Consider the following 16,786-nt stretch of genomic DNA (forward strand, 5'->3'; position numbering starts at 1 on the left):
TTACTGGAATGATGATGGATAGATTGGAGGGACATTTTGAGTCGCATCAGGAAGAAGAATTCAAAACCTTATTCCTCATCATTTCTCTACAAATGATATTGTGTCCAACACAATCACCTAGACTGTCATCTGATTTGTCACCGGCGTTGAGTTGTTGTATGGATAGCAAAAACTATGATTGGTGTGAATTGGTTTTATAAAAATTCTTAGATAGTGTCTCAAATTTTGTGAGACGGTTTTATGCAAATGGCTTTACAGGTGGAAGCGGTGGCTGTTCTATATTTGCAGTAGTGAGTAAATCAAAGATTTCATTAGAAATTTAAAAAATCAACGAATACAAATTTTGTTTTAGATTTTTAAGTCATAGTACTAAACAAAGATTTACAAATATTTTCGTAAAGAAAATTTTAAAGATCAAGACTAACCTTCCAAACATTTTCGTGATTTTGATGATTTTAGCCATTTGTTACCACCACTTGAAATGATCCAAAATCAACATCTCTCTGGAACGATCACTCAACTGTTTCAATCATTCTTCTGCCGCAAGAAATTTTCTACAAATTTGCTACAGTATGAATCTTGGAAGGGAAGAAATAACATTCAAACACCTAAATTTGACCGGTCTCTATCTACCAACTACCAACAATAAAAGAAGTCATTAATGTCCACCTTCACCCTCAAGTAACTCACTAACTCACCCACTAACTAATGGACCTAACAGAAGTAAACTACCGGCGTTAACATAAATCTTTCCGACGTGTACCTTCCTTCTGCTGAATCATCTTCCAGTCACTCAACCTGCTGATGTGGCGACAAAGATTAACAAAGTTTGTCAATCAAGATGATTAATTGGGCGGCCCTCATACTTAATAAGAGTTTAATTATAATTTGTTTTTTTTTTTTTTTAATATAGTTATGAAATATTTACGATATGCAAATTCATATTTAGAAAAGGCTGACATTGTTTTACCAGCTGCTTAAACTTATGTAATCTAATTTGTTTGTTTTACAAAAATTTAGTTTCTTATAGTGAATTTACTTAGTGCAAGTTGCTCAAATATGTTAGCAACGTCCTTTTCCTAAACATGGAATGATGTACAAGCCACAGCCCACAGGAATGTTGACGTAGATAGAATAGTTAGATATTTTGAAACTTGTTGATAAAGTATCATAGCTAGGAAGATATTTTTTGAATCATCAGTTTCGAGCAAAATGGATAGAATCGATGTGGTAAAGAAACTTTATTCGATTGTTAACATCATCTGCAAAGATGTAGCTGTTGATGTAGTTTTGAGATAGATCTTGCTTGTCTTAGTTGAAGATTGTACACTAGTGATCACTTTATTACTCTTGTAGATAAACGTACAAGATATGGAGCAGTAGATTATACTTTATTATACTTGCTGCTTCTCAGTCATAATATTGCCTTCATCCCTAAATGTTTAGTTTGACCTTTACATATTTTTCATTTTGTTAACTTTGAATTAAGTGAAGTTAATAAGAGACAAATTAGTTGGGTTAAAAATATTTTATGGATAGAAAAGGTCAAGTAGCTATGATAAAAAAAAATATTAAAGGACCAATTTCCTACCATTTACTCCATATGATATACGAGGCAAACATTTAGAAAAGGTTGCTTTGGGTCACGTTAGGGTTCTACATGTTCCTACTAAATATCAATTTGTAGACATTTTCACAAAAGACCTTCCACAAGACTTTATTTGGATTTCAGATCCAGGCTTACCGTATGACCTCCTCCCGCTATGACTGCAGGGATGTGATAGATATTATCGGTGTGTTTGGATTGGAGGAAATGAAGGGATTGGTTATCTTTTATTTGGATAACAAATGAAAAAGGAAGGGGATTGGAGGGGAGAAAAATGGAGGGATTAAATTGTAAGAAATTCATCTCTCCATCAATAGAGAAATTTGAAAGGAAAACTTCCCTCTCCTCTCCTTCCCTCCCTTCCCCTCCCTCCCCTTCTTTTCCTTCCCTTTTTAATATCCAAACACACTATATATTATTAGATTAGCAAAAGCTATGAAGGTTTTATATAATTAACCAGAATTACAAAGCTATATTTATAGCTAACAATGAACGAGATAATCCCACAAAGCTAGCTAACAACTATCAAGATAAACTAGAGGGATAAGTATATATCCTTATTAGTAGGAAAGCTAGAGTATGATAAGCATTGACTGAATAAATACAAAACATAAAGCTAAATAATACGATAATTAGTTTATTCCTTTACACGCCCCCGCAAGATGGACGGCCGAAGGGAAAATTCAATCTTGAAAGACGATTATGCCTTAACACGCCCGCGCAAGACGGATGGTCTGTAGACGAGGCCAATCTTGGAGCACAAGGGAGTGAAGTGTGTGACTGTAAGAGGTGTAGTGAGAGCATTTGCAAGTTGATCATCACCAGAAATATGTTGAATTCTAAGAGAGTAGTGAGTGGGTTTCTCCATAAGAGTTTGGAGAAATAAGTTTATGCTTGACAAAACTTGGTAGATAAATTACGGGTTGTCGAAAATGGTTTTGTTTCTCCGTAAGGGGTGTGGAGAAAAAAAAATGATAGTTGGCTATCCTTGTAGAGAGATTACAAGGTGCCGAATTATGGATTTGTTTCTCCGTAAGGGATTTGGAGTGAAAAAAAAAATTGATAATTGGCATTCCGTGGTAGATAAACTACGTGGTGCCGAGTTAAAAATTAGCTTTGCAGGCATTCCATGGTAGATAGACTACAGGGTGCCAAAGAGGGATTGTTTGTCCATAAGGAGTTTGGAGCTATCCGAGAGGGAAGTTGAATATGGTCACCATCATTTGTCGGCGTTGACAAAGGGTTTTGATGGTGTAGCCATGATAGTAGCGGAAGCGGAAAAAAAAAGTTGGATCAATAGCTCATGATACCATATTAGATTAGCAAAAGCTATGAAGGTTTTATATAATTGAATAATAAACCAGAATTACAAAGCTATATTTATAGCTAACAATGAACGAGATAATCCCACAAAGCTAGCTAACAACTATCAAGATAAACTAGAGGGATAAGTATATATCCTTATTATCAGGAAAGCTAGAGTATGATAAGCATTGACTGAATAAATACAAAACATAAAGCTAAATAATATGATAATTAGTTTATTCCTTTACATATATTAGAGAAATATTTGTCGTAGATTTCGAATATATTTTGTATATATTTTGTATCCTTATCGTACTATGTTTCTTAACTTGATTAGCACTAGTCTTATAAACGCTACATACATAAATACATTGATCAATGATACATTCTCTAGGTTAAAGAGATTTCCTGAAATCTAATACTTTGTAGACGTAATTAGAAGTACTCCGTAATATTTGATCACGGACTCACGGAATAGTACTTTTGCATACATTTACATACACATTAATACGTCATTGTCTAATTCCAAATCATGAATATAATCAATCATATATCACGGACCTAGGATTATTCGAAAAAAGTCTTCTCTGTGATAGTGTGATCTAACATTCTTCCTTTACCTTTACCATTCAGGTCACTTTCGTTCATTTAATGGGCTAAGATTTTCTTTTATTTCCCATTTGGGCCAGGGCTTTGCTAGAAATTATTGCAGATAGGCCCATATAACTTGCATAGTAATCTGGGCTGAATTTTCAAGTGATCCATATGAAATATACGGAGTACTTCCTTACTTCCTACATTCATAATTATTGGCTTTGAAACATTATATTCTGTAATGTAAAATTCAGCAAATTTTGATCTTTTATTTATACAAATTAGATATTAAAAAAATAAAATAAAAAAAATTAAAGTTGTAATGTTATTTGTTGGATTAGTCTCAAATCTCTCAATGTATAATGTATAAATTATGTGCTAGCAAGCTTAAGATCAAAATGTTGCAACAATTGAACAAAAGAAGTGTTAGTCTATACTAAAATGATGATAAGGAGCATAGTTTGAAAGAGATTTTTTTTTTTTTTTTTTCATAAAGAGCCACTAAATAGAAAGATGTATAATGTAAATAATATTTAATCTCAAATATTGTGAAAACTTTATATATACGATATACCTGCAAGATGTACTCAAGGTCAATTTAGCTCATTAGATGATTAAATAAGCAATAATCATCCTTTAATCATCAAAATGAGCAAAAAAATATATTTGGATGCACCTTGTGTTTGGGTGTATGTAACAACCTTTGTAAATATTAGGTATTATCACCACCCAACATTTTAACCAACACAGGTTGATATGACTATTTGAATGATATCTATTGAATGGGATTTTGCAATAACGTAATCAATTGAATAATAAAGCTTAGGTCTTGTTTTCGGTACCATAATATAAATTTTACTCTTAAAAACCAGTAATTTCATGACAAAATTTACTTGATCATGTGATTCGTGTTGTTATGTTAAAAAATTGTCCAACTTGGGGGCTAATATGTGACTAGAGCTAAGGCTTATTGTTAATGGGCTTAATGTGAGAACCCAATTCGACATGATTTTGTTAGTTTTTGGTTGAAAGTTGTGAACAAGATTAATCAGAAGTAAAATGACAAAATTTACTAAGATATCACCATCAAAGATATTCTAACTTTTGGTACTCGTAATTGCTTTGAGGTGATGTTGTTTTCTTTTGTCACGTGTTTATGGAGCCTAAATGCCTAATGAAGCGGCACATGTCATGGCTGTTTAAGTGCTAATGATAGTTAATGGATAAGTCGCAATTCACAGTTACTGCCGATTAATGTTTTAGTGCTAATTGATAGTTAATGGATAATGTTTTAGTGCTAATTGATGGTTAATGAATAGGTCGCAATTCACAGTATCGACATAATAGTTAACTTTGGATCGACCTAATAAAATAATCCGCGAAACAACTTCCGAAAAATTTACAACATTAGAAGATAAGCAGACAATTGAATTCGAGAAATATCATTTGAGAAATGAACAAAATTGACAACATGGGGATTAGGTAGATCTGAATAAATAGAATAGAATGGAATTGTATAATATAAGCTCAATAATAAATAAAATAATATTACAATCAATGTATATAGCTCAATTTGTCTAATTTCGATCCCGTGATATTAGTTGGACATGAGCTAGTAAATGAATAAAAAATTCATCAACACAAAAAATAAAGAAGAGATCGAGTGAGAGAAAGAAGAAACTAATCTATTTAGAAACTTTAAAAAAGAAGCACAGCAGCGCATCCGAATGCTAAGCTGACCACCAATTTAGTTGCCCATGTGATCTTCTCTCCACTCTGCCAATTTTGGATTTAAACAACATTAGTAATTGATTAATTATCAAACACATGATTAAAATATTGCCATAAATTAAAGAATTAGCCACTTGTTTGACAAAATTAGTAATTAATTTGGTGTATACATTGACTTTTTTTCATTCCAGTACAACATTTTAGGGATTTGTACAAGTTTAACTTGTACTCTAGTCACATTGAATCATTTAGGTTTTGAAATCATCAATTTGCTATTGTCATATTGTGAGTGTACAACAGCACACGTGGATACTCCACACAATCAATGTTCTTATATAATTAGTACATTGTCGAAGTTTAGTTCAACTCAATGTCCGCTATTAAACCTAACTCCCAAAATTTACCTAATCGGAAAACTCGATCAAAACCCTGAACATACTTTGTGTTCTAATAAATTTTTCCGTAGTATTTAATTGAGCTATAAATCATTCAAGCTTTAATGAATGATCTGATGTAATTATACTGTGCATGATTTTTCAGACCACAAACAAAAGTATGAAATAAATTTAGGTCAATTCCAACGGCTATATATTTGACACGCTAATAGTTCCATCACTTCTACCGACTATTACAGTATTACTCATATTAGTCATATAGACCACTTTATAATTCAACAGTGAAGCACAGGTCAAGTTGACATTTTTACTAAATATAAATAGTTCTATAATTTTATTATTCATTTTTTAACAGTCATATAATAAAAACAAAAATAATTTCACATGTATACAATGACTATAACGGTGTTACTTATATATCCGGTTAATATTTGTGGCACACCGCACACAAATACACAATTGTGAATTTGTAGGTAACATAATATATGAATATATAATGGACATTTTATATTGGAGCACCTTTCTTTACACATGTAAGTGATAAGGATATGATAATTTTAACAAATTATTTATTTTTCTCTATTATAAAAAAAAGTGAGTGGTGAAAAATAGAATTATAAGCTTTTTCCCATAAATGGACACCAGCTTTCTCCACCATTATTCCTATTGTGGCATTGCATGAATTATCTCGGGTATACTTTTGATTCCTATCTATTCGGTAATCGGTAGTCACGCAACCACCTATAATTGACATTATTTTAGAACGTACGGAAAAAGTTACTCGGAATTATGGCTCACTTAATTCATTGAAATTGTGATCATTATTAGCGAGATAAAATCTTTTAACTTATTCATACGGATTAATAAATTTTCTAATTAATGATAAATTAGTTTTCATATAAATGATTAATTCATACTCAATGATAATAAGTAAACAAAAGAAAAGTGAATGGTGAGTAAGTAGTAGTGGAGTAGTGTGCTTACCGAAGTATCATCCTCAGAAGGACCAGGACCGTAATCATCAAAGCCGCCGTTAGGTCCAGGAGCCTCAGTTGGCGGCGCAGGTGGGCTTAGAAGCTCAGCTGGAGCCGGAGCCGGGGTTGCGGCGCGATGCTTCTTACAATGCTTCTTGTTCTTGAATTTACAGTGGTACGGAGGTGGAGCGTGATGCTTCTCGGGAGCCGGAGCCGGAGCTTCGACAGTAGTTGGTGGAGCCGCCTCAGGAGCCGGCGCCTCTGGTGGTGGAGCTGGTGGCGAACTCTCGGGAGCTTTAGCCGGTGTTTTAGCTGGTGCTTTGGCTGGCGCTTTAGCCGGTGCTTTGGCTGGCGCTTTAGCCGGGGCTTTAACTGGAGCTTTAACTGGGGGTTTAGCGGATGGAGATGGAGCTTCGGCTGGAGTTTCCGAGATTACTGGAGCCGTAGCTGGAGCTTTTTCTGGAGCCGGTGATTTCGGCTTGGAAGGAGCTGGAGCAGCTGGTGTGGGTGAATCGGCGGCTTTAGTTGGAGAATCGGCGGCATTGGTTGGAGAATCGGCGGCTGGAGCCGGGGATTTAGTGGGGGAAGCGGAGGGAGATTGGGCGGTGGCGTGAGATACAATCAACAATAGTAATACGAGGGAGGAAATGTTTTTTATGAGAGCCATTGTTGATTGTTGGAGGAGAGAGAGAGAGAGTGGTGAGAAAAGTGGAAGGAGAAGAGAGAATAAATAGCCGTTTGCTTTGGGAAGTAAAGAGGAGTATGATTTTCTAAAACAAAATTAAAAATGGAAAATAGAGATGGAGGGAGGGCCCACGCGTGAGAAAGAGAAACAAGAGAATATAGGCTGTGATTGTGTCGGTTACCAAAGTGGTCGGAGTGTGTGATTAGGGCTTTAGGTGAACAAAACGGGTATGGGATTAAAAATCCATCCATACTTCCTCTGTTACTTTGTATATTATCCCATTGAGATGATGTTTGTTTTTTATTTTTGATTCAAGGGAGTTAATTTATGAGAGAAGTATTACTATCTCGGTATCTCCTGACTACAACCATTTACACTTTTTAGTATGCAGTAAACTCAAAGAAACAATTTAAAAATCAAAGTGGACTAAATATTCAGAGACAAATAGAGCAATTGGAATTGGAACTTGATGTATGTACACTCTTTATTCCAAAATACATGTCTTATTTTTGCACATCTACTAATTTAAAACTTTAATCGATAATATCTTTAAATATCAGTAAATGAGTATAAATTATAAAAAAATTGATATTTGTGTAATGAAATTCTAACAAATACACACATTACTGGATTTAGTCTAATAAAGTACAAATTACCCAACAAATACATACATGACTGTGTTTAGTCTCATACACGCGAAATTGAGCTTGACAAAATTGATTTAAATGTGAGCTTACATTGTTATCATTTTTGTTTGGCAAAATTGGGCGTAACACCCTAAAGTATGGTTTAGGTGCACTGAGCACTCTGAACTATGCGTAGTAGCCAAAACACCACCAACTATGGTGTTAGGTGCGGCGTGTGCCTTAAATGAAAATTTTCGGCCAGTTATTTTGTCGGAGGAGGTGAATCCATGCGTGTTAAGTGGATAGAAGACTACATAACTGTTCTATAGAGTGAAGATTCACCTCCTCCCGGTGAAATAAGTTGCCGGAAATTTTCATTTATGGCACACGTTGCACCTAACACAATAGTTGGTGGTGTTTTGGCTACTACGCTAAGTTCAGGGTGCTCAGTGCACCTAAGCCATACTTCAGAGTATTACGGTCAATTTTGCCATTTTGTTTTTGTTTCAAATATGGGTTTAAATTGTTTTAAGATTAGGTCGATTCAGCAATTTTATCCGATTTTAAGTGCTTGATTAACATCGTTTCAAGTTTCAACCGATCCAATTTCAAACAAATGAGAACCAAAATCAAAACTAAAACTACGGAGTCGTAACAACAAGTTTCCAATTCAATACAGTGATTCGGAACTAGAACTCTAATTCCGATTCCAATTTCATTTATTTATTTATTTTATTTTATTTTTTTTTTTTTTTTTTTGGCTCATCCATCCATATGACATAATGAATTATATGCTTACTTAAATGTGGTTGAGATGCATGTGATAAACAGGTAATACTCGAATAAGGATAGTGTGGTCTTTATTGTACAATACTTCTTGTGTGGCGGAGGGGGAAAGACTGAAATGGACGTAGCCGCGTTTATAATTTGCCTGGAATTCGGCGGACTTGCATCTTTTCCAGGTCAAAGTATCAAGAGTTGGTGGTGAGATCTTTCAGTTTGGAATTTGGATTATCAAATTATTTTTTTGTAACCGAAGCTTCTTAATCATTATCCCTATTTTGTACTAGTACTATGAAGGTATTTGATGACAAAGTACATTAATACAGTAAGACACTAAGATGGAGTTTTCCGGAGTAGTAATATACGAGGAATAATTAATCTCAAAGAGTAGAATCTTCCTAATCCAACAGTTATCTTAATGTTCTTAAAAATTTTCTCTGACGTATTACTCTAACCCGAAAAATCATATGAGACATAATTAAAAGGAACCTTACATGTGAGGAGGAGTGTGGAAAAATAAACCTTTCAAGTATCATCATATGTAAGTGTAATATCCCACATTGGTTGAAGAAGAGAAAGTTTTATCACTTTATAAGGCTAATAACGGGATATTCTTCCTATTGCCATATGGTTTTGGGATGGAGACTCTCGCTCATGGTTTGCAGGTGTGGCCCACGATATCAAAGTCAGACCCACAATATGGGATCCTAAATGGCTAAAGTTTAATGGGCCAATAGTAAGTCCATGTGAGGAGGAGTGAAAAAGTACTCTAGCCTAAAAAAGGGACCTTACATATGAGGAGGGTGTTGAAGAATACCTCTTTAGTATCACCACCTAGGATACATGGACACTTCATCCAACTGCCGGACACCGTGTCAGACACCGACACTCGTGGGACACACGACAATACGTCTCGGACCGTATCTTATTATGATATGGGTTGTTGAACTTTTTTTAAAAATGAGAAAATTTAAGTAAAATAAGATAAATAAGGTAATTCTTAAATAATATGGGTGTCTTTATATAGCTCATTGTTAATATGATATAGGACGATCTAATGAGAGGACGGAATAATAAATATACGGTCAAATTCCTTTTTTAAAATATATTACTCCCTCCGTTTTTTTTATAAGCTAGAGTTACTATTTTCGTCCATTTTTTTTATAAGCTAGAGTTTTATTTTTGGAAATCTCTTACAATTTAATAATACATCTTTACCCACTAATGTCTCCACTCTTTCTTACTTCATCATTTCTCACTCCTCAAATGATCCCCATTCCCTCTCACACCACTTTACTTTTCAATAAATAATATCTACCCCACTAACATCTTATCTTATTAAACCACCTAAAACTCCTCGCAATCTCATATCTAACTTATTAAAAAAAAAAAAAACAAAAAAAACGGAGGGAGTACATGAATTTTAACATCCTGTACTCGTATCCCTTATTTTGAGATATACGTTTTTCCATAGCCGTATCAGTATCCGTTCTTGTGCAACCTAGATCACCACATAAAAGAACCTCCTTTGGACTTTTCTCTTAGTTTACGGATGCGACTCAGACACGCATTTAACAGATTATTCATCAAATTAGAATCTTGTTTCTGAAAATCTTTAGCACTTAATATTTTATTTTTGTTTCACTATAAAAATTTAAACAATAATATCTTCATATCTATTAATAAAATATTATGAATATAATTTCCTTTATGCATGAATTGCTGTTAGAGTGAAATTCAAAATAGCGTCAAAATTAAAATCAAAGTTGAATTCTATTAAAGAATGAAGCAAATAACAAAATAAGGCCCCGTTCAATTCACCTTTTTTTACTAAACTGAAATTAATTTTATAGAACTGAAATTATTTTTGCTGAACTGAAATTATTTTTACCGATTCTCTGTTATATTTCTTCTGAATAGTTACTGATTTCTACTGAACTCAAATTTTTTTTGCTAAATTGAAATTATTTTTGTTGAAGTGAAATTATTTTTACTGAGTATTATTTTTTTAAGGTGAATGAACAGGGCCTGATACACAGTAAAAAGATTAGAATAAAATAAAAGTACTCCGTACGCGCGTAGTATGATGAATTAATCAGGAAGCTATGATTATAATTGGCTAAAATTGTACTACGTATAATTAGTGATGATTTAATTCATTATAATTAGAGTGGGTCAAGGTAAGCAAAGCTGGAGCCAAGCTGGTGATTAGTAAGAGGGGACAGCTGTGTTAAACGTCAAATCAAATATGCACACGTAAAAACCTTTTGTATTTAGTTAACGGCTGGCAATTGAGCTGTTAGCTATTAGCTTATTCGGATTTACATTCTTTGAGTTGAAGCACTTAAAAGGCAGAAGAAGTAATAAACTACGAGTAGCAATGTACTGACCTAAAAGCTAAGGTGAGCCTTTTGTGGGGGCATTGTCTTGTAGTTGCTCAATCTCTTTCAACCTAATTGTGCTGCCTATTAAAGTATTTATATAACCGTTGCCTAACGTTTTAGAAACTATATTAGGCTCCTGTACCATCATCACATGTTATGTGCACTGATTTGGAATGACCAAATTATTTATAATACACTATCTTAAATATAAATAAATGATTTTCTTTTAATTTTTCATTCTAGTGCCTTAAAATGATGTGAAGTATTGATGGAGAATATATTACAAGTAAGTAAATTTTAATTAAACAAAATTACATTATAATAAGTTTAGATTAGTTAAGACGACTATTATTATTGAATGAAAAGAATACACTTTATCCTACCATACTCAAGTCATGTCTAAAGAATTTTAAAACTAGTGTAGTAATTCAAAACATTCAATTTTGCTCATATTTTTAATAAGAATATATATAAACAAGTGCACTAAATTTTAATAATTTATAAGTTATTGTTATGATTCTTATGAAATTAATCTCCATAATCGGAGTAGCTACCTATATCTCATATGGAGTGCTACAAATTATAGCTATTTATATACGTAGTTGAAATTAATTTATTTTATGTTAATCAAGTGAAGATATATAGACAATATACTTTATTCTTGAGAAATACTATATTGTAGACTAACCCTTACGTCAAACATACGAAGAAAGTAAAAAAGTATAAATCATTCATTGAATGAGAAAAAAACAGTGTAATTAAGTAACCATGATAATGATGTATGCTGAAAAACTGTAATAACATGATTGGATAAGATGAAAATTAGAACCCAATCTTTGCAAAATGAACACATAAAAAATGTATGCATAAACTTTAGTGCATGCGATAATATGTACAATCATGCATCAATAGCTTACTTTATATAAAAAGGTTGATGAGGTGTTAGCCTTATCATTTAGCTCATTAATCTTTAGACTTCAGGGTGAAGTAAGAGAGGCTTGTAGGCTGAAGAGAACTTTGGAATGAAGAAAATAAAGCTATTGGATGGAATATAAAGTACCACGTACAAACATAATATTACCATGGATCTTAACTTAAAAGCTTGTCTTCTTTGTGCTAAACTTGGCTTACTAATGTCTATATGTCCCAAAAAGCTATTAATTTTTAACTTATTTTTCTTGATTTATTAAAGTTTTGTGCAAGTACATTTGCTTATAATTCATCTTCAATACACTATGTATACATGCATTTATGTTGCATTATTATTTGATATCTTCAATTAAATCTACATTTGGATCTTCTATATTCTTCCATATATACATTTGGTGAAAGACCCACCAGAATCATTACAAAACTTGTCAAGTGGTTAGAGCTCCCTTCCTGATTCCAACTGATCATGGGTTCGATTTTTATCCCTTGCTCTTGTGACTCTATAAACACTTAAAAAAATTACAATCCTACTCTTTAGTCGTCAAATCCTATCCCACTACACGCAAGTGCACGATAATTATTCAGCTTATGAAAAAAGAGATAATTTTTTTAAAATAAAAGAACATATCTCATTTTCATGTTTGTTTTACTCGATTATGAATTCATGTTCTTTTATCACAAATCAAAGTTCTTTTATTCCAAATTATATGCTCATTTAATTTGAACCTAATATTTACTCAGTAGTATGATGCAAATCATATTTTTGAGTGTATGATCAAATTACTAATCATCATATTAAATCATGTGTTTTTACTTAGAGCCACTTTACTACTTCTAAAATAAAAAAGCACAAATTTTCTACGAAGTATATTTCTCCACTTGACAATTAGGCCTTTTGACCCAACCCAAACTATACACATAACAAGCTGATAAATTCACAAGTCCAGATAAAAAGGTTGGCCCAATTCTAAAATCTTCAACTAACCCATTCAAAAAGCCCATTTTAAAATCCAATACTTCATATCAAGGGTCAGGATTCAATGCAGGAAAATCAACGGACAGAAAATCAAGAGACAAAGACACCCCTAAAATTCATTTTCAAGAAAAATAAAAAACGTTATCCAAGGAATTGAACCAAAAGAGCGCACTCTAGGAAACACACAGCAAAGAAGAGAGAGAAAATAGCAAAAATGGCAGGAACAATTGGGTGTGGAATGAAGGCGGTGGTTTTTGAGGGGAAGAAATCGTCGTTTTTTGGTGGTTTTCCGGTGATTACTCCGTCGACGTCGGTGTGTTTTCCGGTGGGAATTGGCCGGAAGTTTGGAGGAGTGGCGGCGTGTGCTACGACGCCGTCGACAACAAGGAAGCCGAGAGGAATAATGAAGCCTAGACCAATCACTCCTGCTCTTCAAGAATTTGTGGGTGCTCCGGAAATTTCTAGAACTAAAGCTCTTAAGGTTATCTGGGAACACATCAAAGCCAACAATCTTCAGGTCATCTCTTTTTCTGAGATTATTTTCTTTAATTAATGATTTTTTTTTTTTTTTTTTTTTTTGCGCAATTTTAGTAATTGTAATTAATTATGGTGCTTGGTAATACCCGTATTTGAACTTAACCCGAACTAATTTGAACTGAACTGAACTTCTAGAACTTCTTGTTTTAGTTGTAAATTACACTTGGTAGCTATTGTTAACCACTTAGCTCTTATCTTAACTTATCCGAACTTAACAGGAAGTCAGGTGAACAAAACACAGCCTGAGATATGTTTTTTCTTTTTATGTGTGGGATTAAGATTTTAGAGGTATAACAAAACACGGCCTGAGTTATGTTATGTATACTGTCATGTGTTATGTATATTCTAAATTTCCTGTGTTTACATGTTTGGATGGTGAATTTTGTTGTTATATACTAAGTGTATGTTTGTATTTTGATGTTATGCCAATCAAATTCAACTAATTAGGGGTAAGACAAGGCTACAAACAATAGCCTCATTTAATCGTATCGTTAAGCTGTGTACATTCGACTCCTCTTAACTGCCTAAGGCAAAGTTGCAGTGTTAGTGGCATTCAAGTCATTTTATTTGCATGGATTATGGATTGTTGGGGTTTTTAATGCTGAATTAGTTGATATGGGATTTCTTATAGGAGAATATGTTCGGTTTTGTAGTGAAAGAGTTGCAATTCGATGATAAGGAGGTTTAGATATCGTTTGAAAATCTTATCAGCATAAAACAGTGAACCCAAATGTTGTTTTATAAAGGCATACTTCGTACAATATTTGAGTGGAGATGTTTGTCTCAAGCTCAACAAGGGAGGCTTCACTTTAATTACATATATTTTGTTGAAATTTTTTTGTCACCTATCATAAAATAGTTTTAGTTTGTCATTGAGTGACGAGGGAGAGGTGAGTGTGGGAGTGGTACAACTATAATAAAGCTTCTTTCGGCAAAATTATGCTTTGTATCATATCTCTAATTATGAGAGGTTGTTAGACTTGGTACAATTTCACAGGGTGGTTATGTATTCTATCAAGGAGTAGTATCAACTGTTTCATCAACTCAATATGCTTTTTGAGACAAAGTACTAGATTAGTATGAAGTAAAGCAGTAGTAGTGCTAGCTTACTGCTTTCCTCCTAGTGTAGGATAGTGTTGTCATTGATGAATGGTGTTTTTGCATTAGGCTCCCATTACATTCATATTAGGTCCCATTGATTCTTCGGAATTAATGCTTTATATCTGATCAACTTGTGAAGCTTGGAGATTCAATTAGAAATTGGATATTGGCTATTGCTTTTAGTTAGTCACCCCCCCCCCCTTTTCTGTTTTTTTTTTTTTATAAAATAAAGTACACCTGAGTTGTGCAATCAAGAATTAGCAAGAAGCTCCTTCTCTTTCATGCATACAGAGCTTACAGACAGTGTAGATGGAAGAACTAAGAAAGGGGGCAAGGGGTGCTTGCATGTCAGTTGCATTTAATCTTTTGCAATTATTGTTGAACATGCTATATGAAGTATATACTTGCAACATGAGTAATTTAAAGGACACACGCGATACGCTTAGTCATTTAGGTAGGATTAACAAACAGAACCTTACATATTTGGCTGTTGTGATCTGTGCCGGTTCTAACTGCTAAGATGCTTATGCAGCTAAAAGCTTGCTGGCTATCTTATGTATTGAATCTCCAATTAGCAGTAATAGTGTTTACTGATGTATGAGTGTTTCAATAATATGAAGTTTTGTATTGTATTTAGGATCCCAACGACAAGAAAGTCATCATATGTGATGAGAAGCTGAAGAAAATATTTGCTGGAAAGGAACGTGTGGGATTCCTCGAGATCTCAGGATTGATCACTCCACACTTGCTGTAGCTGTTCAATTCTAGTCAGCAAGGAATTGTCACTGAGGCAGCTGTGTACTTAGTATTTAGTTTTTAGTAGAAAGTTGAGCTGCAGAGCTTTGCATTAGATGTGCCCTTTTGCTGCTTTTGGGTTTTAGTGTTTTTTGCTAAGTTTTGACTTGCAACTCAGTGAATTTGCTACTCCAGGTGTTTGTTTCTTTTTCAGACTACGATCAAGGGATTTAGGTATTCGGAAGATGATTAGATGTTCAAGCCTTTTCTGTTCAAATCCAGGGACATCATATAATTCTGAAATGATCAAGATCATTAATCTAGTATTTTCTGAAGTTCTTTGTTGATCATTTTCATTCTTAATTTCTTATGCTTTTGCGACTTAAGTCCCAAATCTCGACCAAGTGCCACTTCTGCTAAAGTTTTAAGTCTTAACCAGGGACTCAGGGTGCGTTCTTTCTTTCATGTACATTTTTAACTCTGAAAGCAACTGTGATCGAGAATTAGTTTTAAACTGAAGGTAAGTTTTGCAGCTCACCAAAGGTAAACTCAGAAATATGCACAAATTCCTCTCCATGCTCTGTGGAGGACTTACTCCAAGGGGTAGCAACCTTTTTTGCGTGATTTGCAGGCTTGGTCAGGCTAGCCGCTCCGGGCTAACCAAACATTTTTGCCTTGGCTGAAATGGAGCTCTTAATCTAGTCGCACAAAACATTTTTTTTTCCCTCCCAAATACATGGACTTGCAGGAGTGCAGGACTGCATATTATATTGTTATGGCTGTCAGGTTAAGTTTTGTCATTAGTCTACATAGATTTTGCTGTCTAACTCAGGCTTATATTTGATTAGTGAGAAACATTCTCCCTTAATCATGCTTTTTATTCCTAATCTCAAAGACTATCCTCACGCTGTGAACCATTAGCGCGTTGTTCAGACAGATGGCATGATTAGAACTGATTAACTTAGATCTAAGGTCGCAATACTTTTAAAGAAGCTGAAAAGAATACTTTGGCTTTGATTACATACAAAGTAAATTAAGATAAAGTAAAGCACACACATTTAGCCACTTTCTCTTACTTAGACTTTAAACCCTTTACTAATTCTGTATGGCAGGCAGCCGTATTTTCTCGAGACAATCACAGTTGTACTTGGAACCTTATATTTTGGTAACTTTTGGGAAATTTCTTACGAGTATTTGATATGAGTGGGAAGCTACTAATTAAATTAGGTTTTGTCATATTAGTGACATGTGATTAGTGATTGGAAGAAAATTAAAGGTGGAAATGAAGCTGCTATTCTCGTTGTCATTTTGCGTCTTTGCATATGGGAGTAATCATAACACTCATGATATCTGAAGTTAAATCTCTTTGTTATTGCACCTAAGAACTCGATCATCCTGCAAATCTGGTTTTTTAATGTGATGGT

General features: G+C 33.8%; 2 protein-coding genes across 2 annotated transcripts; one reads left to right on the plus strand and one right to left on the minus strand.

The window, feature by feature from the left end:
* Nucleotides 1-4,983: 4,983 nt before the first annotated feature.
* Nucleotides 4,984-7,424, minus strand: LOC110701751 (lysine-rich arabinogalactan protein 18-like). Its single transcript, XM_021879383.1, has 2 exons — nucleotides 6,616-7,424; nucleotides 4,984-5,281 (listed from the first exon to the last, which is right to left on the minus strand). Exons 1-2 carry the CDS (start codon nucleotides 7,270-7,272, stop codon nucleotides 5,204-5,206), a joined length of 735 nt encoding a protein of 244 aa, XP_021735075.1. The 5' UTR covers nucleotides 7,273-7,424; the 3' UTR covers nucleotides 4,984-5,203.
* Nucleotides 7,425-13,126: 5,702 nt separating this feature from the next.
* Nucleotides 13,127-15,697, plus strand: LOC110701752 (upstream activation factor subunit UAF30-like). Its single transcript, XM_021879385.1, has 2 exons — nucleotides 13,127-13,506; nucleotides 15,265-15,697. Exons 1-2 carry the CDS (start codon nucleotides 13,204-13,206, stop codon nucleotides 15,379-15,381), a joined length of 420 nt encoding a protein of 139 aa, XP_021735077.1. The 5' UTR covers nucleotides 13,127-13,203; the 3' UTR covers nucleotides 15,382-15,697.
* The last annotated feature ends 1,089 nt before the right edge of the window (nucleotides 15,698-16,786 follow it).

The sequence above is a fragment of the Chenopodium quinoa genome, unplaced genomic scaffold (genome assembly GCF_001683475.1).
Source record: "Chenopodium quinoa cultivar QQ74 unplaced genomic scaffold, ASM168347v1, whole genome shotgun sequence".
Lineage (NCBI taxonomy): Eukaryota > Viridiplantae > Streptophyta > Magnoliopsida > Caryophyllales > Amaranthaceae > Chenopodium > Chenopodium quinoa.

What these genes read in the sequence shown, in the direction of transcription:
- LOC110701752 (XM_021879385.1), top strand. Translation starts at nt 13,204, where the DNA reads ATGGCAGGAACAATTGGGTGTGGAATGAAGGCGGTGGTTTTTGAGGGG. An exon ending in TCAAAGCCAACAATCTTCAG is followed by an intron (nt 13,507 to 15,264) that starts GTCATCTCTTTT and finishes TATTGTATTTAG; the next exon opens with GATCCCAACGACAAGAAAGT.
- LOC110701751 (XM_021879383.1), bottom strand. Translation starts at nt 7,272, where the DNA reads ATGGCTCTCATAAAAAACATTTCCTCCCTCGTATTACTATTGTTGATT. An exon ending in CTTCTGAGGATGATACTTCG is followed by an intron (nt 5,282 to 6,615) that starts GTAAGCACACTA and finishes CAAAATTGGCAG; the next exon opens with AGTGGAGAGAAGATCACATG.